Source organism: Bos javanicus, chromosome 8, assembly GCF_032452875.1.
Source record: "Bos javanicus breed banteng chromosome 8, ARS-OSU_banteng_1.0, whole genome shotgun sequence".
Lineage (NCBI taxonomy): Eukaryota > Metazoa > Chordata > Mammalia > Artiodactyla > Bovidae > Bos > Bos javanicus.
The window spans coordinates 101,721,486-101,748,232 of record NC_083875.1 but is presented as its reverse complement, the minus strand read 5'-3'; the positions used below and the strand labels follow the sequence as shown (position 1 = coordinate 101,748,232).

The following is a 26,747-nucleotide window of genomic DNA, read 5'->3' as shown; positions in this document are numbered from 1 at the left end:
CAATTTAATTATGTCTAATCTTAACACGACTGAGTGACCGAACTGAACTGAATCTTAATCTGACTTTTATGCAACAGTATTTTTACTGAATTTCAGGGAAAATATGTAATAGTATGTTGACTGACACAGAGAACTTTTAATATGCAACAAAAACTGTGCACAAATGCTTGGAAAAGAGTCTAAACACTTTACATAGCATTAGGTTTCTTTGTGTTTCTCAGTAGTGCTTCACATGATTAAGGTTGTGAATTCTCAGATCCACTACATGAAAAACCCTATATGTGTTTAGTCACAGTGCTCCTCTCTTTCAAAACTTGCCGTAAGTTACTTTCCACCCACCTCGAGTAGGAAATTTTAATTCTGAGACATTGCAACTCAATTCTAAAAATACAGTCACCGTAATTATTACTTTGGAATCCTTGATATACAGAATTAAGTGTTGCTGTTCAGTTGCTAAGTCATGTCCTACTCTTTTAGAATTTGTGAACATCATTAAATGATTAAAACATGGGTCCAAGAAAGGATAATACATAAGCATTCACCTTTGAACTTAAATTATTCAAACAATTCCTTATTTGGGTCATTTACAATGCTTTGATTTTCTACTATTATACCATAAGATTTATAGGAATTTATGTATCTTATATATCTTTATGTATTTGTTCTCAGAAGTAAAAACTCTAAGGTAAAATGAGTTTCTGGGTCAAAGGTGTGCACACGTTTATATATTGCTAATATCTTTGCAGAAATTCTATCCCAGTTTATATCTATGCAGAAAGTATGAGAGGATCTTTTCCCTCATGTTTTTACTTTGAGTAGGTATTATTAATCTTTTAAATTTCTGAGAGGATTAGAGATGGATAATGTTTTACAGTTGTGTTAATTTGCATTTCTTTGATTATCTGTATCATTTCATAAGTGAATTGATCTTGCATAGCCATTCTTCTGTAAACTGCCTGTTTATGTCCTTCATCCACTTATCTATTGAGGCATATAATTTTTGTCCTATTCATCTATACCACTCCTTATGGATTATTGTACATACTTTAAATTTTGATATAAATCAGTATATATATTTATACAGGAAATGTCCAATAAATACTAATTGAATAAGGCAGATACTAATATTCAGGTAGAGTATGATCCTATTTTTTCCTTTATTTTTTCAAGTGCATGTACATGTATAAGTATAGACAAGTAAAATATATGAAAATAGTTTGGAAGTATATATTGAACTCTGTTCTTAGTATATAGTAGTTTTAATAAATAATAAATGTTTTATTTCTGGATAGTAGAATAACATGGAGAAGGAAATGGCAACCCACTCCAGTATTCTTGCCTAGAGAATCCCGTGGACAGAGGAGCCTGGTAAGCTGCTGTCCATGGGGTCACACAGAGTCGGACACGACTGAGGCGAATTAGCAAGCATGCATGCATTGGAGAAGGAAATGGCAACCCACTCCAGTATTCTTGCCTGGAGAATCCCAGGGACAGAGAAGCCTGGTGGGCTCCCGTCTATGGGGTCGCACAGAGTTGGACCCGACTGAAGCGACTTAGCAGCGGCACCAGCAGTAGAATAACATGTGGTTTTTATTTTATTCTTCAGGCCTTTATTCTGAATTCATATTTTTTCAATGAACATGTTTTATTTTTATACTACTCCTTGAATATACATCTGTTATTCTCATGTTTAGTAAAAAGAGGAAGAACAGAGGGAGGAGAAAAAAGAGACATATTGATCATGTTTTTCATATTTAGGAAGCAGCTTGCTTGATAGTTTTGGTGGTTTTCTCTTGGAAATTCAGATTCCATATATGTTTTTTGCATCTGAAGGACTTCTTAATACTCCAGAAATACTACAGTTGTTAGAATCCAAGTAAGTTATTGATTCCATAACTTTACGAAGATATATATATATACCCTAATGGACTAAATATTATGTTATAATGTGGCACTATTTCTTTCTGATTCAAGCCTGGAATTACATCACACAAGACAGTTTTCCATAGAGTTTATGTCAATTTATACTTCTCTCCCTATAGCATACCATCATACATATTGAATATTGTCTTTTTTGGTATATATCAATTTTGTAGAGAAATAATATTTATTTCAATTCATATTTTAATTGTATTTCTACTGTTACCAACAAATATGAATATTTTATGTTGGGGGTGGTTTCTGCGAACTGCATGGTCATATCTTTGGGTCACTGATATTGAGAATGAGTATTCTGATTTAGAGGACTTTAAATACTGCTTAGGGACTCCCCTGGTGGTCTAGTGGTTAGGACTTTGCTTTCCAATGCAGGAGGTGCTGGTTCAATCCCTAGCTGGGGAGCTAAGATCCCTCATGCCTCACTGCCAAAAAAAGCAAAGCATAAAACAGAAGTATAACTGTAACCAATTCAATAAAGACTATAAAAAAAATACTGCCTTGGAATCAAGATTATGAAGTTCTGAATGAATTCTCGAGTTTTTAGGCCTTTCAACTGATATAAAAACTTTATCATAGCATATAAGTTGTCACAGAAAGATTAGACATTGGGCTCTCTATATCAAGGAAGGATAAATATGCTGTGACCTTAGTTAAAATGCAGATCTATTTTCCATGCTTTTGTTTTTGTATCTTAAGACTGTGGGGCATTCAAGAAAACTATGAGCTTATAAAAGTTAATTAAAATCTAGATCACTTTTTAGGAGAAAGAAAATAAAATTCTGATAAATGTAGATGTTTTGATTTAATGAATTATTACTTATGGAGACAGAATAAATTGATCAAGATGTTTATAATAGGGGGATTCCCTGGTCGTCCAGTGGTTAGGACTCCCTGCTCTCACTACCTAGGGCTGGGTTCAGTCCTTAGTGGGAGAACTAAAATCCCACAAGCTGTGCAGGCACTGACAAAGGCACAGCCCCCCAAAACCCCAAAACCAAGCAAACACAAAAGACATTTATAATAGTATCATATACAGTAATATTTGGCAAAATACATAAGGCAGCACATATCTCAACTAATCTGTCATAGACTGAATAATTCATAGTCTATATAATTCATAGTCTGAATTATTCATAAACTCAAGTTTATAAAGTAGAATAAATTGATGTATGAAATTTGCAAAGTCATTCAAATAGTCTGATATGCCAGAGGACAATCTAGTTTTTCTTAAAGAATTTTTCTTAGCCATATGTCACCCCAAAATACTGTATTTTACAGCTATAACATCACACTAGTGGAGAGATGCTGCAGCGAGTCACTGAAACTCTTTGGAGGTACAGAGCATTATGTGGTGATGACAATTGATGAGCACTCTGCTGTAATTTTGCAGGTAAAACTATACAGTAAAAAAATGTAAATCAAATGTATTAAAATGTATGTGTAACCATGTAAACATTATCAGAGACTATAGTTGGAAGAGCTTCAGTTCAGTTCAGTTCAGTCGCTCAGTAGTGTCCGACTCTTTGCGACCCCATGAATTGCAGCATGGGAGAAGGCAATGGCACCCCACTCCAGTACTCTCGCCTGGAAAATCCCATGGACGGAGGAGCCTGGTGGGCTTCAGTCCATGAGGTCGCTAAGAGTCGGACACGACTGAGCGACTTCACTTTCACTTTTCCCTTTCAGCATTGGAGGAGGAAATGGCAACCCACTCCAGTGGGACCAGATGCCATGATCTTCGTTTTAACTACACTCTATTCATGATTTCTTCCAAAACTTTGCAAAAGGGCCATAAGTGCTAAAATCATCACTGTGGGAAATGGCTATTACCAGCCTTTTTCAATACCTTATAATTTTTAACATACTTTAAGAAGGCAGAGCAAATAGAAACTCTTTAATATTATGTCAGTTCAGTTCAGTTGCTCAGTCATGTCTGACTATTTGTAACCCCATGGACTGCAGCACGCCAGGCTTCCCTGTCTATCACCAACTCCCGGAGTTTGCTTAAACTCGTGTCCAGCTAGTGATGCCATTCAACCATTTTATCCTCTGTTGTCCCCTTCTCCTCCTGCCTTCAATCTTTCCCAGCACCAGTCTTTTCTAATGAGTCAGTTCTTCGAATCAGGTGGCCAAAGTATTAGAGCTTCAGCTTCAGCATCAGTCCTTCCAATGAATATTCAGGACTGATTTCCTTTAGGATTGATTAGTTTGATCTCCTTGCAGTCCAGGGGACTCTCTAGAGTCTTCTCCAGCACCACAGTTCAAAAGCATCAATTCTTCGGCACTCAGCTTTCTTTATGGTCCAACTCTCACATCCATACCTGACTATGGGAAAAACCACAGCTTTGACTAGATGGACTGTTGTCGGCAAAGTAATGTCTCTGCTTTTTAATATGCTGTCTAAGTTTGTCATAGCCTTTCTTTCAAGGAGCAAGCACCTTTTAATTGCATGGTTGCAGACAGCATCTGCAGTGATTTTGGAGCCCAAGAAAATAAAGTCGTGATTGTTTCCATTGTTTCCCCATCTGTTTGCCATGAAGTGATGGGACCTGATGCCATGATCTTAGTTTTTTGAATGTTAAGTTTTAAGCCAGATTTTTCACTCTCCTCTTTCACTTTCATCAAGAGGCTCTTTAGTTCTTTGCTTTCTGCCATAAGGATGGTGTCATCTGCATATCTGAGGTTATTGATATTTCTCCCTGCAATCTTGATTTCAGCTTTTTTAACATACTTTAAGATAGAGCAAATATAAAATCTTTAATATTATGTACTGACCTATTTTAAAATACATTTATAGAATAATTATAGTGTTAAAACTTTTAAAAATCAAATTCTAGCCACTGTTTCTTAAAAGGAAGTAACATACTAGTCTGTAACTGATAATATGAGATTTCCTCTAAAGTGGGGATTGACTATAAATAAGGCAGTTTTTTAAAAGAGAGAGAAGATTTCTTTAAAAATTCATATATTTTTAAATTTAAGGTATATGAATCTCCCTGATATGTTTGCTTGATTGGAATGCAAATTACAATTAATTTAATAGTGTGGGATTGGAGAGCAGAAACCAGTTTGATGGTATGGAGTATACATTAAGGTAGAAGTCTGATGACAAGCAAATATAATAATGTAAGAATTATATGACAGAAACAAAAAACTGTTAGAAGAGTTCTTATAGGATATTGTGTCTTACATATTTAAATTTCTTAAATAACAATTATTTGTGGGAGGGATATCCTGTTTGGGAAAAATTTTAATCCTCGTTTACATTACATAATTTACTGTTAGAATAAAACACTTTCTGAATTATTTGTTCTATCAAAAATTAATTTTGTTAAAGGAGATAAGGGATTCTAGATCATCAGCGAAAATTCCAATAAATCTATTTAGCTGCATTTTCATCTTCCTTAAATAAGTATTCAGTACAGATCATCCCACAGGGTTTTGTCCTTAAGAGTAGTCAGATCCCAGTCTACAGAGGATTTTGCCCAAATAGGAGCACTCTGTAGGCTGCTTTCTTCCTGTCTAGGACTTTGGGAGGTTCATGAACCTTCCTAGCTGAGGCCGTCATTAACGGTTTTACATCTATTGTAGCTTTTCCCCTACTGCTTTCAGTATGACTTTCATTTTTCCATAAAAAGCCCATACCCATGCTTCTTCTCAAGTTATAATTTATATATTATAGGTTCTTGAAATATAATAACAATAATTTTATAACAACTGGTCAACCTAGTGAATATTTTTATTTATTTTCTGGTAGGACCTAGAAGAATTAAACTGTGAGAAGGCATCAGACAATATCATTATGAGACTGATGGCATTATCATTCCAGTACAGCTATTGTTGGATAATTTTATATGCCAAAAAGCCATTAAACTCAGAGTAAGTAACACTTCTCCATCCAAAGTCACATATATATCTGTTAAGTTATTCAGTCTTCTTCTTTGAACAAAAGTAGCTATGTCAATTTTCCTCTTGTTCACCTAGTTTGCTTTAAGTAAGGGATTCTCAAGGTGGAAGCAAGTCCATAGGAAGACAAATCAGAATTTTGGAGATGATCTATTTCCCCTGGAAATAGAACAAATCATCTTCCCCTCCTTTTCCTCACTAAGAATTGTTGTCTTAAGTGTTTCACTTTTTGTTCATTTTTAATTCTGGACTCATCTGTTATTGTTGCTAAGTCGCTTCAGTTGTGTCCAACTCTGTGTGACTCCCATGGACTGCAGCCTACCAGGCTTCTCCGTCCCTGGGATTCTCCAGGCAAGAACACTGGAGTGGGTTGCCATTTCCTTCTCCAATGCATGAAAGTGGAAAGTGAAAGTGAAGTCGCTCAGTCACGTCCGACTCTTATCGACCCCATGGACTGCAGCCTACCAGGCTCCTCCATCCATGGGATTTTCCAGGCCACAGTACTGGAGTGGGGTGCCATTGCCTTCTCCCATCTGTTATTAGGTTGGTACAAAAGTAAAATTGCAGTTGGTGCAACAGTAATTGAGGTCCAAAAATAATTGCAGTTGACTTTTGCACCAACCTGTTACTTTTGTTCCAGACGCAATTATTATCACTTTTGCACCAACCGCAATTACTTTTGAACCACAATTACTTTTGCACCAACTGCTTAACCTCAATTCTTCTGCACCAACAGCAATTACTTTTGCACCAATCTAACAAGTCATTCTTAAATCACTCCTCCCTAAAAATCGTGTGAAAATACACTAACTAGCATCTTACTATACTTTCTTCCACTGATGCTCTTAACTGAAAAATTACCCCCAAAACCCATGCCAAGACACTGGCTCTAGTTACCATCATGTGTCTCTCCTTTCCCTCATTCTGAGTTTTATGAATGTACTGCTTTCACTTTCTCCTTTTACTCTTTGAAATCTAGCTTTTGTCTCTACCTCTATACTGATCTCTCTCTCTCAGAGGTCACTCATCATTTGTGGCTTTTTGATGATCAGCTCCAAAAATATTTCCACTTCACTGCCCTGAAGTATTTAAGACTATTGTCAGTGCCTTCTGTCTCAAAACTCTTCGGTTCCATGGCACTTGCATGTTTCTGATCTTCTATCTCACCATTTCTTCTCTGACTTTACCTCTTCTGCTTCCTTGTCCTGGTCTCGAAATAGATCTGAAATCTCTTTTTTTCCTTCTATTTTGTCCATTAGAAATCTTATCCTCTCGATAGCTTCAGTCAACATCTTTCTGCATATAATTACTGTATTTGTATCTGCAGCTGCAGTCTCTCTTTGAAATCTCTGACATGTGTCTCTAACTTTACATATTATATTTCCATTCTGATATTCCACAGGCTGTCAAATTTTACATAGTATGAATTCACTATATTCTCTATTCCTGCCCAAAAAGTATCTGCTCTTTTCTTTCCTTTAGCTATTTATGACCATTGCCTCCCTTTTAGTCACCAAGACTGGAAAACAAATGCTATAGATTCAACCAGAGTACTTTCTCTTTCATCTGTCCCCTCACTCTATCTGTATTACAAACATTTTGATTCAGATTCTCATTATTTTATGTGGACAATTATAACAAACTACCAATGGTTTCCCCACCTCCAGATGGCTCTCAGTGTTACTCTCCATAAGCCGTCATACACACAATTAATATTCCCACAACCAGGCTCATATTATTTCACCCTGATAAAATACCTTCAATGATTTCCCCATTATTTACTGAATACATAGACCATTCACCCCAATATTCAAAATCTTCAGAATATAATCCCAACCTATATTTTCAGGCGTACTTTTCACTGCTTTCTATTTCAATCAGAAGTTCTGCTCATTGGCTTGCAAACAGGGTCCTTGCTTTCCTACTTCTAATTTTATTCATACAGTTCTATCTTTCTACAATATTCCCTGTATATGCATGCACACGCCATCCTGTCCAACTCTTTGTGACCCCATGGACTGTAACCCACCAGGCTCCTCTCTCCATGGAATTTTCCAGACAAGAATACTGGAGCAGGTTGACATTTCCTTCTCCAGGGGATCTTCTCAGCCCAGGGATCAAACCCGTGTGTCTTGCAACTCCTGCTTGGCAGATGGGTTCTTTACCAGGTTAGTCACTGGGGAAACTCCCACCATCGTCCCTACTTCCTCCAACTATTTCATCTGGTGAAACTGGGCCCGTTTTTTAAAGACTAATCTACTTTTTCTATTCGACCTTTCTTCAGTATCCTCCACTCATGCATACAGATCAATATTTAGTTGTAAACTTTCCATCCTTCAAACTCCTTAGCTCCCTGTTTTTTCCTCATCTTTGATATTTATCATCTTTAGTTTTATATTATCATTTTGGAGCCCTTGCCCTATAGCACTGACCACGTTGCATTCACATGATAGATTCTTGGTAAATACTTCTTGATTGAATGAATGAATCTTTCCAATTAAACTGCACACTAGTCATTCACTTTTCTAATCCCTACAATACTACGTAACCAATACCACATCAGTCATAGTAGAAGTTTCAAAAATATTCTTTAGTTATTAGATAAGGCACAGATATCGTATTTAACATTCTTGTTTGACTCCATTTTTGCTTATCTTACTGTACCAAGCTCTTCATATACAGCTATTATCATGTGGGGAGAAGTGTAAGTCAGAATGTAAGAATATGAACAACTTGGTTCTTATTCCTTCTTCTATTAACAATAATCTCTAGCACTCATTTAACCTAGTTTTTCCTTTCTACCAGAACTGAAAAATTAAAATAATTATTCAGGTCTCAAATCTTCACTTTGAAGATTAATAAAGGCTATAATGCATTTTAAGTTTTATCAAGAACTTGGAGGTATTCTGGATAAACAATTGATTTGAAATTTTTTTAAGTTGTTTTTAGATTGGTATCCACCTAGAGATGCAAATGTAGTACAAGAGATGATAAGAGGAGATTTCCACTTATTTTTATCCAGATTTTCATGAAAAAATTAATTAAGTATAGTCTGAGATAGATTTATGTTCAGGATGTGAAGAATTATCACTTATTCACAGTAATATATTATTCTAAAATGTAGTTCTTTCCAGACTTCTAGGTATCTCAGTTCCATATTTCTAGAAGATTGGAACATTTTAAAAGTATTTTAATTAACTGACCAAATGAGGAAAATTGAAACTACAAAATAAATTGTTCCAGTTATCACTACCTTAGTCATTCATGCCATTAGTTCTTGCTTGAGAAAAAGTGCTAGGAATCCCCAAGACAACTCCCAAGTTTGGTGCTTTGTTAGGAGTATTCATAGCACTGAGCATATTCTTGTGCTCATGGCTATGATTTATTACAGTGAACAGTTACAAAGCAAATTCAGCAAAGGGGGAAAGGGCATGGAGCAAATTCCAGGGTAAACTAGGAGGAAGCTTCCAAGAGTCCTCTCCTAGCAGAGTCACACAGAACATGCTTAATTTTCCCAGCAACGAGTTGTGCCCACACTTGTGAAATGTTGTCTATCAGGAATCTCACCAGACACTGAGTGCCCAGGGCATTTATTAAGAGCTAGTCACAAATACAAACTCTAGACTCCAAAAAGAAAGCAAGTGTTCAATAGAAACCACATTGTTCATACAAACAGTTTAGGCACAGTGAGCCAGGCTCTCTTATCAGCCACTCTTATGAAAACAGCTTGCCTGGAAAAGAAGCCAGCAGATGAAGGAAGAGGCAGGAAATTAAGAAAGCCATTGCCTCAGTGACGTGGTTTGAATTCCTGGGTCCAACAATGTCTTCTCCTGGACCCATAGTGTTATGAACCAATAAATTTCTTTTTTGTTGCTTGGAGTACTTAAAGTGGATAAAGGTAATAGAAATATTCACTCACAGCTCAAGAGTCACATCTGACCTGCTTAATAACTATAGAAGGAAAAAAGGGGTGTTTTTAAGAATTATTGAGATATAACTGATTTATAAGATTGTGTAAGTTTAAGGAGTACAATCTGTTGATTTGATATATTTATATGTTGTTTTGTTGCTGTCGTTTAGTCGTTGAGTCGTGTCTGACTTTTTGCGACCCAATGAACTGTAGCCTCACAGGCTCCTCTGTCAGTGGGATTCTCCAGGCAAGAATACCGCAGTGGGTAGCCATTCCCTTCTCCAGGGTATCTTCCCAACCCAGAGATCAAACCCAGGTCTCCCACACTGCAGGCAGATTCCTTGCCATCTGAGCCACTGGAGAAGCCCCTGTATTTATATACTGCAATATAATTATAATTATCACCTTGGTGTTAGTTAACACTTCTATCACGTCACATAATGATCATTTTAAAGAGTGTTTTTTTTCCCCCAACAGTTCAGGGAAAAGCCTCAGGGAGAAATCGAGTTATTCTTACTTTGGTCATGTGTTCATATCTGAACCTGATACTTTGGCCAGGAAGATAAAGTATTCTATTTGGCTAGGTTTCAATCACATAGCCATCCCTGGGGCCAGTAAGAGGATAAGTTAAACTTCTCCCCACCCCGCCCCCACCCCCCACACAGAGCATTCTCTAGATTTAACAGTACTATTGAAGAAAGGAGGTGGAATTGTTTTTACAAAAGAGTGCTGAGTGGACAAAAAATATGACATTATGACATGTGGAAAATAAAATAAATTTTAATAAGTACAATCAGACATCAAATGAGTAGAATATAATAACATATATATATATATATATATATATATATATTTTAGGTACCATCTTACAGAAAAGACTCTTCATCACCTAACACTGATTTATGCAGCTTTGGTTTCATCTGGGCTAAAATCAGAAGAACTGGATGTAAAGGTATTCTTTTTCTATGTTTGTTCATGAGTATTTTTCATAAACCAAAATTATAACGAAACTCAACTGCCCTGTGAGAAGAAACATTAAATGGGTAAACTAAAAAAATATTGAAAGCCATATAAAGAACAGTTTTCAAATTAACATATATTCTTTAAACTTAAATTTCTACTCTAAAAGCCTTTAATGAATTTAAATTCATAATTTGTCTCTACCTCTGAGATTTTTTGGAAACATGTCAGAATATGAATAAAAATAAATATCCCTTGATCAAAAATATTCACTTATGGAAGATATACTGTTTATATCTACTATAAAATAGAAATTTTATGACATATGAATAGAGGAATACCTTGGTGATCTCTAATCAATCTTCTTTCTTGGCTTTGTTCAATGTCCCACTCTGACGTTTAGATAGTTTCTCCAAATGGAGGGCTCAGTTCTCTACTGTTATCACTTTATATTCTTTCTTTGATAAACTCAGACATTTCCCACAAATTTAGCTTTCATGTCTAAGAAAATCCTTAACATTTTTCTAACTTTTCTTAAAGTCTGCACCAATATTCTAGAATTCTACTGGAAATGCCTACATGAATATCCCACCGGTACCTCAAACTCTGCATATCCAAAACACAATTTGTATCCTCCCCCAAGGCAATGGCACCCCACTCCAGTACTCTTGCCTGGAAAATCCCATGGATGGAGGAGCGTGGTAGGCTGCAGTCCATGGGGTCGCTAAGAGTTGGACACGACTGAGCGACTTCACTTTCACTTTTCACTTTCATGCATTGGAGAAGGAAATGGCAACCCACTCCAGTGTTCTTGCCTGGAGAATCCCAGGGACAGAGGAGCCTGGTAGGAGGCCGTCTATGGGGTCGCACAGAGTCGGACATGACTTAGCAGCAGCAGCAGCAAAACAAATACATGGCCAGTTATTTGTGCAGTAAAAATGGGTTTGTATGGGATCAACAAATAATTGCAATTTAGGGTCTGCAACATTAGAAACCATGGGAAATATGGGAAACCATGTGCAAGTCCAGGCCCAGAAAGGAGAGGGGAACTCTTTTAAAGAGGGAAAAAGAAAGTTGGAAAGTTATAATAAACAAAGAGTCCATTGGAGGAGTTCAGAGTTCAAAGTATAGTGACTTTTCATCAGTGGAGTTGTGACAGTCTCTCATTGGCTGAACTCTTGCCAGGAAAGAAGAGGAAGTCTTTCTTCTTACTGGACTCTGCTGTCATGGTAGGACATGAGAGCTCCTTCTTCTGGTCTCCTAACTCTATTTTAATTAACATTTTTGTTCATTTTTACACCTAGTTTATGGCATTACTATTCTAAGCTAATCAGTAGCAAAATCCTCCCTTTAACTCTGCAGCGTCTCTAGATTATGCCTCTCCTTGCTACTCCCATTGCTATTTCCCTAAATAAAGGCCTTCACCTCGTATTTGGAGTTTTTTCCTAATTACTCTCCTTATTTCTACTCTTTTCCCACTCCCATGCATCATGTATATTGACACCAATTACATTTCTGAAATACAGATGTGATACTTCACTACCGAGACTGCAAGCTCCTAAAGGAAAGGGAACATGTTTTTTTGTTTTTGTCTTCCTAGCACTAAGCAGAGCCTACATAGCAAGCTCTTGAAAAATATGTTGTTGAGTTGAATTGTCTTGCTCAAAAGATCTTCTACAGCCTCCTACATCATCAAAATAGAGTTGACCACAGCTGATTCAAACTCCTCCACAATTTGACCCACAGCTTAGCTGTGTCTGACTCTCTGGGACCCCATGGACTGTAGCCCATCACCAGGCTCTTCCGTCTATGGAATTCTCTAGTCAGGAATATTGGAGTGGGTTGCCATTTCCTTCTCCAGGGCATCTTCCTGACCCAAGGATCAAATCCTGTCTCCTGCATTGCAGGCAGGTTCTTTACCATCTGAGTCACCAGGGAAGCCCTAGTAATCCTAGAATCCTTAAAGATATTATTCTACTCACCATTTCCTGAATATGTCTCCACACTATCACCTCTCAGCCATGTGATTCTGTCCTGTCTTTCCCCAGAAATACTATTCCTTTAAACATTATTGCCTTTAAAAAATTTTTCCCCAATTATACTCAAGATAAATTTCTCCTCCCATCCTCCAAATAATATTTCATATCTTTATTATAATATAAGGTATTTATTCATGTATCATCCACTCTGAACCATGAGAACTAGGCCCTTTTCCTTGTAAAACCTATAGCATTCTAGCACAGTGTTTTGTACACAGTAAAAATACTCCACAAACATCCACTGAATAGAATTCAGGGAAAGCGGAACCTGTTAAGAAAATCATCAAATAATCTATTTGAAATAAAATCCAGATAATTTTGATCCTATGATGCATTTTTAACAAAGAAATACAATTCTCAGAAAAGTTACCTAAATAAATGTAAATTTCTCAATTATTCACTCAAGGGAGGTTTCACCACTTAATCAGCCTCTTTTCTCTTCACTTAATAGTGAGCAGTGCAAAACATGATTTAGAGAATCATTTTATTCTTCTCTACATGGGGTATCTGATACCAATAAGTGACAGTATTCAGGTACAGTGACATGGCCTACAAAGTATATGTTCCAAGGAAGGCATTTGGGGATGAAATAGGAATTACTGCCCAGGCACAATCCATTCCAAATGAAAGTCTCTTCCTACCTGACTCCAACTATTCCAAAAGCTTTTCAAGTTTTCCTAATGCTCTTAAAAGTAGGTCCATTTTTCCATGAAAGTTGAGAAACAAATATGATCAAATTGCTCTAATTTTGTTATTAATATATCACCAATACTCAAGCCTCCCATTCTCCTACTTGAAGACATTGTTACATTAAAGGGGGTTACCTAGACATATTATTTTAGAATAATTTGGTAATACGGCTTTTGGCTTTTCAGTTCAGTTCAGTCGCCGAGTCATGTCCAACTCTTTGCAACCCCATGGATGGCAGCAGGCCAGGCCTCCCTGTCCATCACCAACTCCCGGAGCTTACTCAAACTTATGTCCATTTAGTCGGTGATGCCATCCAACCATCTATCTCATCCTCTGTCATCCCCTCCTCCTCCTGCCTTCAAACTTTCCCAGCATCAGTGTCTTTTCAAATGAGTCAGTTCTTCACATCAGATGGCCAAAGTATTGGAGTTTCAGCTTCAACATCAGTCCTTCCACTCAACACTCAGGATTGATTTCCTTTAGGATGGACTGGTTGGATCTTCTGCAGTCCAAGGGACTCTCAAGAGTCTTCTCCAACACCACAGTTCAAAAGCATCAATTCTTTGGCACTCAGCTTTCTTTATAGTCCAACTCTCACATCCATGCATGACTACTGGAAAAACCATAGCCTTGACTAGACAGACCTTTGTTGGCAAAGTAATGTCTTTGCTTTTTAATATGCTGTCTAGGTTGGTCATAACTTCTCTTCAAAGGAGTAAGCATCTTTTAAGTTCATGGCTGCAGTCGCCATCTGCAGTGATTTTGGAGCCCCAAAAAATAAAGTCTACCACTGTTTCCACTGTTTCCCCATCTATTTCCCATGAAGTGATGGGACCAGATGCCATGATCTTCGTTTTCTGAATGTTGAGCTTTAAGCCAACTTTTTCATTCTCTTCTTTCACATTCAACAAGAGGCTCTTTAGTTCTTCTTCACTTTTTGCCATAAGGGTGGTGTCATCTGCATATCTGAGGTTATTGATATTTCTCCCAGCAATCTTGATTCCAGCTTGTGCTTCTTCCAGCCCAGCATTTCTCATGATGTACTCTGCATAGAAGTTAAATAAACAGGGTGACAATATACAGCCTTGACGTACTCCTTTTTCTATTTGAAACCAGTCTGTTGTTTCATGTCCAGTTCTAACTGTTGCTTCCTGACCTGCATACAGGTTTCTCAAGAGGCAGGTCAGGTGGTCTGGTATTCCCATCTCTTTCAGAATTTTCCACAGTTTATTGTGATCCACACAGTCAAAGGCTTTGGCATAGTCAATAAAGCAGAAATAGATGTTTTTCTGGAACTCTCTTCCTTTTTCCATGATCCAGTGGATGTTGGCAATTTGATCTCTGGTTCCTCTGCCTTTTCTAAATCCAGCTTGAACATCTGGAAGTTCACAGTTCATGTATTGTTGAAGTCTGGCTTGGAGAATTTTGAGAATTACTTTACTAGCCTGTAAGATGAGTGCAATTGTATGGTAGTTTGAGCATTCTTTGGCATTGTCTTTCTTAGGGATTGGAATGAAAACTGACCTTTCCCAGTCCTGTGGACACTGCTGAATTTTCCAAATTTGCTGACATATTGAGTGCAGCACTTTCATAGCATCATCTTTCAGGATTTGAAATAGCTCAACTGGAATTCCATCTCCTCTACTAGCTTTGTTTGCAGTGATGCTTTCTAAGGCCCACTTGACTTTGCATTCCAGGATGTTTGGCTCTAGGTCAGTGATCACACCAATGTGATTATCTGGGTCATGAAGATTTTTTTGGTATAGTTCTATGTATTCTTGCCACCTCTTCTTAATATCTTCTGCTTCTGTTAGGTCCATACCATTTCTGTCCTTTATCAAGCCCATCTTTGCATGAAATGTTCCCTTGGTATCTCTAATTTTCTTGAAGAGATCTCTAGTCTTTCCCATTCTATTGTTTTCCTCTATTTCTTTGCACTGATCTCTGAGGAAGGCTTTCTTATCTCTCCTTGCTATTCTTTGGAACCCTGAATTCAAATGGGTATATCTTTGCTCTTCTTTGCTTTTCACTTCTCTTGTTTTCAAGTTATTTGTAAGGCCTCCTCAGACAGCCATTTTCCTTTTTTGCATTTCTTGGCCTTTTGCATTTTTGGCCTTTAGGGCCGAAAAAAATCCATCAGGTTGGATTACTTTTTTATTGCCAAGCATTTGGAAAGCCTAGCCATAAAAAGAGTATTGCAAAATTTAAATATATTTTCTTAAATTAAAAGAAAATACTGCTAATATTTTACTGTTAGTATTTCATCCCATATTTTACTCTAAAATTCAAAAAAAGTTCTATCAATTTCTTACGAACTCTCTTTGTAGAAAAATGTATAGATACACATATGCAAATTTTTGAAAACAATGTTAGGCAGGGGTTCTTGAATCTCCCAAAGTCTAGCTAGGAGCTCCAGAATCCCCACCCTAGAGTATAGATAATAGTCATTACCATTATAAAATTATGCCCTTTAAAATAAAATTTATATTTAAATGTCTCAGATCTTCTCAAAACATCCAAAACTTTTAATAAAATAAATCTGGAATCAAACCGTGTATTTCTGTGTATTCTGTATATTTAATATAAAGAAAGTCCTTCTTTAGTATGCATATGTTATTGTTCAGTCACTAAGTCATATCTAACTCTTTGTGAACCCAGGGACTACAGCATTCCAGGCTTCCCTGTCCTTCACGATTTCCAGAAATTTGCTCGAACTCATGTCCATTGCTTTGTATTTGTTATTCTTTTGAAAGAAAAGAAAATGTCATAATTATTTTTGTGAAGTTTGTACAGTCTTTGTTTCTTAAGTTTCTACCACTGGAGAGAATATTTATATTATTAAGATATGATTGTTTAGGGCAGTATTCTCCATCCACTTTAGACTGCTAACCCATGAATTAATTATCTTTCTGTAAACAAAATTCAAAAGATGAAGAAGATAAAAATAGAAATGAAAGCGGAAGGAAAAGGCTGGCATTTCAGAAGAGAGAAGGGCATGGAGGAAAACATAAGTGACAGATAGGAAGTAGGGGGTATTAAAAACTCCTTTTAGAGTTAAGTTTAACACTTCTCAGGTGGCTCAGTGGTGAAGAATCCACCTGCCAATGCAGGAGATGCAGGTTCGATCTCTGGGTCAGAAGATCCCCTGGAGGAGGAAATGGCAACCCACTCCAGCATTTTTGCCTGGGCAGTCCCATAGACGGAGGAGCCTGGAGGGCTACAGTTCACGGTGTCACAGAGTCAGACATGACTGAGTGACTGAGCATGCAGTTTTAACACATACATATTGGCAGGGGTATCTTACCATCAAGTAAGCCATGATTGGATGAACAATTCCAAAAAACATATTAAACCAAAATATGTTTTTCTTTTTTAATACAGCATCAAATTAATCTATAAACATCCTTATTTTTCAACTTTGTTTTTAAAAAATATTGCACTATATCTTTCATTCTTATTTTTACTTGAGAACTATTAGGTTTAACCTACAAAAAAGAAAATATTAAATATTACTAGTGACATCCAAATTTCTTTTCTTCTAACACAGATGAAATAAAACACCAAATATGTTTAAAAGACTATACTGCTGCTAAGTTGCTTCAGTCACGTCCAACTCTGTGGGACCCCATAGACGGCAGCCCACCAGGCTCCCTCGTCCCTGGAATTCTCCAGGCAAGAACACTGGAGTGGGTTGCCATTTCCTTCTCCAATGCATGAAAGTGAAAAGTGAAAGTGAAGTCGCTCAGTCGTGTCTGATTCTTAGTGACCCCATGGATGCAGCCTTCCAGGCTCCTCCGTCCATGGGATTTTCCAGGCAAGAGTACTGGAGTGGGGTGCCATTGCCTTCTCCAAAAAGACTATACTCAGATCAGATCAGATCAGATCAGTCCCTCAGTCGTGTCCGACTCTTTGCGACCCCATGAATCGCAGTACGCCAGGCCTCCCTGTCCATCACCAACTCCCAGAGTTCACTCAGACTCACGTCCATCAAGTCAGTGATGCCATCCAGCCATCTCATCCTCTGTCGGCCCCTTCTCCTCCTGCCCCCAATCCCTCCCAGCATCAGAGTCTTTTCCAATGAGTCAACTCTTCGCATGCGGTGGCCAAAGTACTGGAATTTCAGCTTTAGCATCATTCCTTCCAAAGAAATCCCAGGGCTGATCTCCTTCAGAATGGACTGGTTGGATCTCCTTGCAGTCCAAGGGACTCTCAAGAGTCTTCCCCAACACTACAGTTCAAAAGCACCAATTCTTCAGCGCTCAGCCTTCTTCACAGTCCAACTCTCACATCCATACATGACCACAGGAAAAACCATAGCCTTGACTAGACGAACCTTTGTTGGCAAAGTAATGTCTCTGCTTTTGAATATGCTATCTAGGTTGGTCATAACTTTCCTTCCAAGGAGTAAGTGTCTTTTAATTTCATGGCTGCAGTCACCATCTGCAGTGATTTTGGAGCCCAGAAAAATAAAGTCTGACACTGTTTCCACTGTTTCCCCATCTATTTCCCATGAAGTGATGGGACCAGATGCCATGATCTTTGTTTTCTGAATGTTGAGCTTTAAGCCAACTTTTTCATTCTCCTCTTTCACCTTCATCAAGAGGCTTTTGAGTTCCTCTTCACTTTCTACCATGAGGGTGGTGTCATCTGCATATCTGAGGTTATCGATATTTCTCCCGGCAATCTTGATTCCAGCTTGTGCTTCTTCCAGTCCAGCGTTTCTCATGATGTACTCTGCATAGATGTTAAATAAACAGGGTGACAATATACAGCCTTGACGTACTCCTTTTCCTATTTGGAACCAGTCTGTTGTTCCATGTCCAGTTCTAACTGTTGCTTCCTGACCTGCATACAAATTTCTCAAGAGGCAGATCAGGTGGTCTGGTATTCCCAACTCTTGAAGAATTTTCCACAGTTTACTGTGATCCACACAGTCAAAGGCTTTGGCCTAGTCAATAAAGCAGAAATAGATGCTTTTCTGGAACTCTCTTGCTTTTTCCATGATCCAGCGGATGTTGGCAATTTGATCTCTGGTTCCTCTGCCTTTTCTAAAACCAGCTTGAACATCAGGAAGTTCACGGTTCACATATTGCTGAAGCCTGGCTTAGAGAGTTGTGAGCATTACTTTACTAGCATGTGAGATGAGTGCAATTGTGCGGTAGTTTGAGCATTCTTTGGCATTGCCTTTCTTTGGGATTGGAATGAAAACTGACCTTTTCCAGTCCTGTGGCCACTGCTGAGTTTTCCAAATTTGCTGGCATATTGAGTGCAGCACTTTCACAGCATCATCTTCAGGATTTGGAATAGCTCAACTGGAATTCCATCACCTCCACTAGCTTTGTTTGTAGTGATGCTTTCTAAGGCCCACTTGACTTCACATTCCAGGATGTCTGGCTCTAGGTCAGTGATCACACCATTGTGATTATCTGGGTTGTGAAGATCTTTTTTGTACAGTTCTTCTGTGTATTCTTGCCATCTCTTCTTAATATCTTCTGCTTCTGTTAGGTCCATACCATTTCTGTCCTTTATCGAGCCCATCTTTGCATGAAATGTTCCTTTGGTATCTCTGATTTTCTTGAAGAGATCCCTAGTCTTTCCCATTCTGTTGTTTTCCTCTATTTCTTTGCACTGATCGCTGAGGAAGGCTTTCTTATCTCTTCTTGCTATTCTTTGGAACTCTGCATTCAGATGCTTATATTTTTCCTTTTCTCCTTTGCTTTTCGCTTCTCTTCTTTTCACATCTATTTGTAAGGCCTCCCCAGACAGCCATTTTGCTTTTTTGCATTTCTTTTCCATGGGGATGGTCTTGACCCCTGTCTCCTGTGCAATGTCACGAACCTCATTCCATAGTTCATCAGACACTCTATCTATCAGATCTAGGCCCTTAAATCTATTTCTTACTTCCACTGTATAATCATAAGGGATTTGATTTAGGTCATACCTGAATGGTCTAGTGGTTTACCCTACTTTCTTCAATTTAAGTCTGAATTTGCAATAAGGAGTTCATGGTCTGAGCCACAGTCAGCTCCTGGTCTTGTTTTTGCTGACTGTATAGAGCTTCTCCATCTTTGGCTGCAAAGAATATAATCAATCTGATTTCGGTGTTGACCATCTGGTGATGTCCATGTGTAGAGTCTTCTCTTGTGTTGTTGGAAGAGGGTGTTTGTTATGACCAGTGCATTTTCTTGGCAAAACTCTATTAGTCTTTGCCCTGCTTCATTCCGTATTCCAAGGCCAAATTTGCCTGTTACTTCAGGTGTTTCTTGACTTCCTACTTTTGCATTCCAGTCCCCTATAATGAAAAGGACATCTTTTTTGGGTGTTAGTTCTAAAAGGTCTTGTAAGTCTTCATAGAACCGTTCAACTTCAGCTTCTTCAGCGTTACTGGTTGGGGCACAGACTTGGATTACTGTGATATTGAATGGTTTGCCTTGGAAACGAACAGAGATCATCCTGTCGTTTTTGAGATTGCATCCAAGTACTGCATTTCGGACTCTTTTGTTGACTATGATGGCCACTCCATTTCTTCTGAGGGATTCCTTCCTACAGTAGTAGATATAATGGTCATCTGAGTTAAATTCACCCATTCCAGTCCATTTCAGTTCGCTAATTCCTAGAATGTTGACATTCACTCTTGCCATCTCTTGTTTGACCACTTCCAATTTGCCTTGATTCATGGACCTGACATTCCAGGTTCCTATGCAATATTGCTCTAAAACTATACTAATAAATGCCAAATGGAAATTAAGAAAAACAGTTTAATTCTAAAAATTAGAAACTATAAGGATATAATATTTAAAGAAGAAAAGTAAATTGTTTATCCTCACAAATGAAACATCCTGAATTTTACATAGATAAATTAGCAAATTGTATCTAAGTTCAGTTGAGTTTAGTTGCTCAGTCATGTCTGACTCTGAGACCCCCATGGACTGCAGCATGCCAGGCTTCCCTGTCCATCACCAACTCCCGGAGTTTACTCAAACTCATGTCCATTGAGTCGGTGATGCCATCCAACCATCTCATCCTCTGTCGTCCCCTTCTCCTCCTGCCCTCAATCTTTCCCAGCATCAGGGTCTTTTCCAATGAGTCAGCTCTTCGCATCAGGTGGCCAAAGTATTAGAGTTTCAGCTTCAACATCAGTCCTTCCAATGAACACTCAGGACTGATCTCCTTAAGGATGGACTGGTTGGATCTCCTTGCAGTCCAAGGGACTCTCAAGAGTCTTCTCCAATACCACAGTTCAAAAGCATCAATTCTTCGGTGCTCAGCTTTGTTTATAGTCCAAAACAGTGTTCAAAGATTAGAATCTACTGGGGTTTTATTTCTTCAAATTGTAAACAATTTTTGAATGATATATTTTGCTTCCTAGTATTCCCTGTAATCTAACATAAAAAATATATTTTAGCTTATAATTGCCCCAGGAGTGGAAGAGACTGCACTGATGATTCGACAAATTGCTGACCACAATTTAATGACCTCGAAAAGAGATCCTCATGAATGGTTGGATAAGTCCTGGCTTAAAGTTGCACCGTCTAAGGTTTATTTCCTAACATAGAAATTAAAGATTTGCAGAGCAAATATAAATATATGTACTTGAATTCTCTTTCTGGTAGCCATTTTCTTGTTCTATCATGCTTGAATTAGCATATGTAACAATATGCCATAATGCCATAAAGCGCAACATTTATTTAGACAATTTTCCAGAACTATGAGTATTTTTCAACTTCATAGAGCTATTTTAATGGGATCTTCTTTCATGAACTTTCAAAATGAACTTGTTTTAGGATGACCTAATGGCTTCAATGTCTAATATTTTAAGAATATAATAATTTTTCTAATTTCTACATTTAAACTTCAAGAATAGTAGATATGAGAATTGCACAATTCTATCATTCCATGATTCATCAGTAATTCAATTATATAATTCAAAGTGAAAGTAGAGTTATGAAATAGTTATAAGATTAGGTAGTTAATTTTTATAAATTCCTTTTGCTTAAGCATAAATATTTCCAGGTTCTCATACCAACCTAGTATTTCTGTTACCTTATTTTTAAATATATTCAAATCCTAAAATCATGGAAAGAGGATGGAGATCATTATATGCTAACATGGAATGACTTTCAAAATATAGTAAATGAAATGTAAAAGTTGCAGTGCAGAGCAGCCAGTACACTACCATTTGTGTAAGAAAGGGGGAAATTAATATTTATATGTATTCATTTACAAATGAATAAAATATCTCTGGAAAGATACCACAAAGTGATATCATTGATTATCTCTAGAGAAAACTGAGGTTGTGAAGTGGGAATGGGACTTTTTACCATATACCTTTTAGTCCTTTTGCATTTTGAACTGTGTGACTATTTTACCTACTCAAAAAATAAAATTATAAAACAAATAAAATATTCATATATATTAAATCATAGGACTTTTATTTGCATAAACAGAATATAGTACTATCAGCAAGTATGGGCATGATCAGAACATTTTTGTGTGTATGTATATGCAATTTCCTTCCTACCAAGCCATGTCCAATCTACTAACATGTCTGTCATTTGATAAAATCAAAGAAGGTGTAAAAAGTCAATGTAACCCAGAAAAAAAAAAGGAATTTAGTAATAAATGTGGCGGCTACATTTTTAGACATTTATGAGATCTTTCTGAAAACATATACTTCTAGACTTAGATAGAAGTTCTTCCTATACTCTTCATAATAGGCCTTTTCGAAATGGTAACATCTGTTAGACATCATGCACATGGTTTATTTTAACCAAACTATGATGGCACACGGTCTACAAAGAGAGAGCTGAAAAAATCTTGAGCTATATAATGAAGTCTCCTAAAAGGTTTCTCATTAGAAGAGCTATCATTAGATAACAATTGTCATTTGAAGGATATGAACTATAATGAATCACATTGGATGAGTGGTTAGACTCAATGAACTTTAAGATCCTTCCCAATTCTGGGTGTTAGACTCTTTACTGACAGACAAATTTATTTCCCTCATGGCCATACTTTTTCCACCAAGCATCTCAAATTGAGTGGTAGGTGCAATGACATCAATTTTAATCTGCTAGAGTGAGCAGAGTAAAAAGACCACTTCTGATTATTCCTTAAACGTTTTTCTAGGAAGAAATGTACTTACTTGATTTTCCAAGTGTTACTCCATTGGTGGCTCAGCTCATGTTAAATAAAGGACCTTCACTGAACTGGATATTGTTAGCAACTCTTTGTCAACTTCAGGAACTCCTACCTGAAGTTCCAGAAAAAGTGTTAAAGGTTAGTTATTTGAAATCCATATTCTTCTATGAGTCTATTTCCTTTGCATTTGAGTATGTATTTTCATCATAATGGTTTTCAAAATGAAGGTATCCAAGTTTGTTTTGGACTTCAAAGGGTGAAGAAATAATTTACTTCAGCTAAATTTCATATAGAATTCTCACTAGTTGTCAAACACATTATACATTTTAAAGTTATAATTCTGCACAAATCATTTATCACATTGCAGATCATTTTGAAGTGTTATTATGCCCACAGATATTCAATTACACACTCTATTCTTACGTGTTTACATCATCTCTTCCAAACAGTTCTGATGCCTTCATGATAGTAGTTAAAGAGAACTTTAGACTTATCCGTAAGTCTCTTTAATTTTTATGAAGGAAATGGTATTCATGGATAACTTGTGTAACTAAAAATTCTATTTTAAGTGATTAGGAAATAGATGCAAATTACAATAAGTTTTTCTTTTAATGGGAGCCAAATTATGTTCTCTTCTCATAGATCAATATAATATCTTTGAATGGACTACTTATTTATAGTTTTCCTTATTTCCATATAGTTAAGCATCATTATTTATATTTACTTGATGGATTTTTATGTTGCATATTTATTATATTAATTAACTTTATAAATTTTTTAGCATTTTTGTGGCATCACTTCCTTATTCAAGATTAGTCCTTCCATAACAGAATCACCTCAAATTTCATCACCTCAGGAAAACAGGGATCAGACTAGAAACTTTACTTCTCAGAGTTCAGCTTCTGGCTCTTCAGATTCTGTCATTCAAGAACATATCAATTATCAGTATTCAGACTTAGGAGAGACAGTACATGAAGACACCAACAGCACTTCAAATTATACCTCTTCCCTTATGGAATTAAAAGAAATGCCAGGCATTTTACCATCTGTGAGTTCTTACAATCAGACAAGCCATTGGAAAGAGTCTAGTTGTAACCCTAACATGGTACAGAATAATTCTGTTCTGACTAATATGGAAGCAAGGAATGTGTCTGGTAATTCCTTTCTGAACCAGAATGATTCAGAGTCAGATGTCTTTTCTTTGGGTCTAACAGAAATGAATTATGAAACTATAATATCACCAATCAACACTCAGAAGAGAGTCACCCCTCACTTTATAAATTATCAGAAAAAGGGAACACATGAAAAAAAAGGACCTATAAAAAAAGAATTGTCAGCTCCTGTCTTTTTACTTGAGGGTTCTCAACCTCCTCTTCATTGGAACTTTAAGAGAAATGTATGGGAACAACAGAATCATTCATTCAACTTACAGAGTGGTGCAGAGCAGAGTACATGTGACAAATGGTACTCTCAGAAAGATAATTTATTCATTAATCAGCGAAAATATCAGTCAGATGAGTTAGAAGGCTTCATCTGTGAAAGTTCAAATGCTGGGACTAAAAAGACTTTCTGGAAAGAATTACCATCTGTCCCCAGTTTGGATTTATCCTGTGCTTCTGATTCTAATGTAAATCAAAAAGAATTCAACAGTCTTTATTTCTACCAAAGAGCTGGAAAATGTTTAGGACAGAAAAGGCACTCTGAGTCTTCATCTAACTCAGGAGACAACAACTCATTAACAGGTAACATGATTCAATAGTTGATAAAACTACTCTCTAAAGTAATTTTAAAAGATAGAATTATCTCCAAATTAAAACAAAATTTTGTTCTAATTACTACACTTAAGAATCTTCAATAACTTTGACATCAAATAAATCAAAATTCTAATTATAGACTTTTAAGAAAATAAATGCAAAAAATTTATGTCAAAATCTTGTAACTTTAGATGAACTAAGCATTTAACTGAAGAAGTTATGGCTGATTCATACTGATGTCTGACAGAAAACAGCAAAATTCTGTAAAGCAATTACCCCTCAATAAAAAATAAATTAGTTAAAATAAAAACACAGAACAAATCTAAGTCAAGCAGAAGGCTAAAAGTAACAAAAAGTAAGTAAAGAAATTAGCCAATTAGAAAAGTAGCCTCTTTGTCAAGCTGGGATATTTAATGAGCTAATATTTATTAAAAACTTATTATATTCCCTTTATGTGGATTATTTGATTGTTAGTCCTATTAAATAGATACTATTATTGGCTCTCTATTTTACAAAGGATGTTTTTGAACATTTAATCATATCAGTTTTTAAAAGGACTTTATTTTCCCATTTTCGGTTATTATACCTTTTGTGTATTTCTTATTGCATTGGTCTGAGCATTTAAAACAAAATATTAAGCTCTGATGGCTATACAAAGATGGCCTTACTATGATGGGAAAAAATAAAATAAAAAGAAAGGAGAAGCTGGAAGTTTCAAAACTCCTCTTTTACACAGACAATTTTGTGAGGCCAAAGGGTGCCAAAGAATCTTAAATTCTTTGTTTTATTAAAACAGAATCCCCAAACCATGTAAGTTCTAGGATTCCCAAAATTTAGATTTGGTCCCATAAATAGTCATAATTTGTTTTTTCCTGATTTTAAGGGGAAATATTCTTTCCCTGGGAGAAGGCAATGGCACCCCACTCCAGTACTCTTGCCTGGAAAATCCCATGGATGGAGGAGCCTGGTAGGCTGCAGTCCATGGGGTCGCTAAGAGTCGGACACGACTGAGCGACTTCACTTTCACTTTCCACTTTCATGCATTGGAGAAGGAAATGGCAACCCACTCCAGTGTTCTTGCCTGGAGAATCCCATGGACGGAGAAGCCTGGTGGGCTGTCTATGGGGTCGCACAGAGTCGGACACGACTGAAGTGACTTAGCAGCAGCAGCAGCAGCATTCTTTCCCTAGTTTTGTAAGAACTTTTGCAAGAAATAAATGCTGAATTTTATTTCAAACTCTTTTTGGTTCCTATTGGGGAAAGTCAAAATGTTTTCTCTCTTGACATTAATATCAGTCAACATTTACAGGTATACTTATAATCATTTATGTGATGAACCTAAGTGGCTTTTAAGAAATGATTTTTTTATATATGCTATTGAATATGGTTACTATTTATTATTTGCTTTTCGTATCTACATTCAAATGAAATTAATTTATTGTGTTCTTTATTTGTACTCTGTCAAGTCCTGACATAAATTTGTCCAGAACTATTGGTATAACATCAAGATAATTTTCCATTTGTCTTGAATGTATATTTGTGGTCTCTGTGATAAAAATTATCTACTGCATTGCCTTTTAAATTTCCTCAAAATGTATCCAGAACTTGCAATTATGAGACTATATTGCTGGGAATAATTACTACCATTCTAAATATTTTAGCCTCTCTTTTTATTACTTTAATCAATCAACCTCTGTAAGTATACAAATCTAGAATATTTCAAACTGTGTCATATCTAACACAGTCATGAAAGGTGAGTCCATCCATGATCAGAGCTCAGGATAAATTCTGCAACATTACAGATATGCACTAAGAAATGGACTTAAGGAAAACTTAAAAGCAAGAGTCTTAAATCCAGGGAGATTTAATTGTTTGTGCAAGGCAAGAACATACACATACATGTGTGTTACACTAATTAGTATCAGGCCTGTAAGAATAGGCACATTTGTGCTAAAAATTTAATTTTTAATAGTTACTCTTTTATCTCAGTTTGGACGTTTCAACACTGTAAATACATGATAAAGAGACAAGATCCACCTGAGCATTTGAGAAAAAAAAATAGCTACACTTACTATTATCAGAAATAAAACAGCTTTCTTTTTTCTTCCTTTTAACAGATTTCACCTGCTTACAACCCGCGCAATTCAAAAAACAACGTCTTGTGTATGAAAAAGTCCCTGGTAGGCTTGACGGGCAGACTCGTCTGAGGTTTTTCTGAAAGAAAGAGTAGTGCTGCATGCCACATTTCACTGTTTTTTTAATGATAAACTAGTAATAAAATTATTTAGATTTGATCACGTATCAAAGAAAATGCTATTGTTCTTAGATGTTCTTGATGTTCCTATATTAAATTTCATAATATACATTCTACTTTATAGTTTATCTTTGTAAGTATTCTAATCAGCAAAA

At 36.6% G+C, this 26,747-nt stretch overlaps 1 protein-coding gene and 1 long non-coding RNA gene across 2 annotated transcripts in view; one reads left to right on the top strand and one right to left on the bottom strand.

Moving 5' to 3' along the window:
* LOC133253159 (uncharacterized) overlaps positions 1–22,676 on the bottom strand; it is a 101,607-nt gene extending 78,931 nt beyond the window's left edge. The window contains exon 1 of the long non-coding RNA XR_009738213.1: positions 22,589–22,676. This is a non-coding gene — a long non-coding RNA (uncharacterized LOC133253159). The remainder of the gene's footprint in view (positions 1–22,588) is intronic.
* Positions 1–26,567, top strand: part of SHOC1 (shortage in chiasmata 1) — an 82,413-nt gene extending 55,846 nt beyond the window's left edge. The window contains 8 exon segments of the mRNA XM_061426487.1: positions 1,759–1,876; positions 3,217–3,328; positions 5,696–5,817; positions 10,613–10,706; positions 20,849–20,980; positions 22,573–22,722; positions 23,366–24,326; positions 26,456–26,567. Coding sequence (XP_061282471.1) covers positions 1,759–1,876; positions 3,217–3,328; positions 5,696–5,817; positions 10,613–10,706; positions 20,849–20,980; positions 22,573–22,722; positions 23,366–24,326; positions 26,456–26,556 — 1,790 coding nt within the window. The 3' untranslated portion in view covers positions 26,557–26,567.
* Positions 26,568–26,747: the final 180 nt, after the last annotated feature.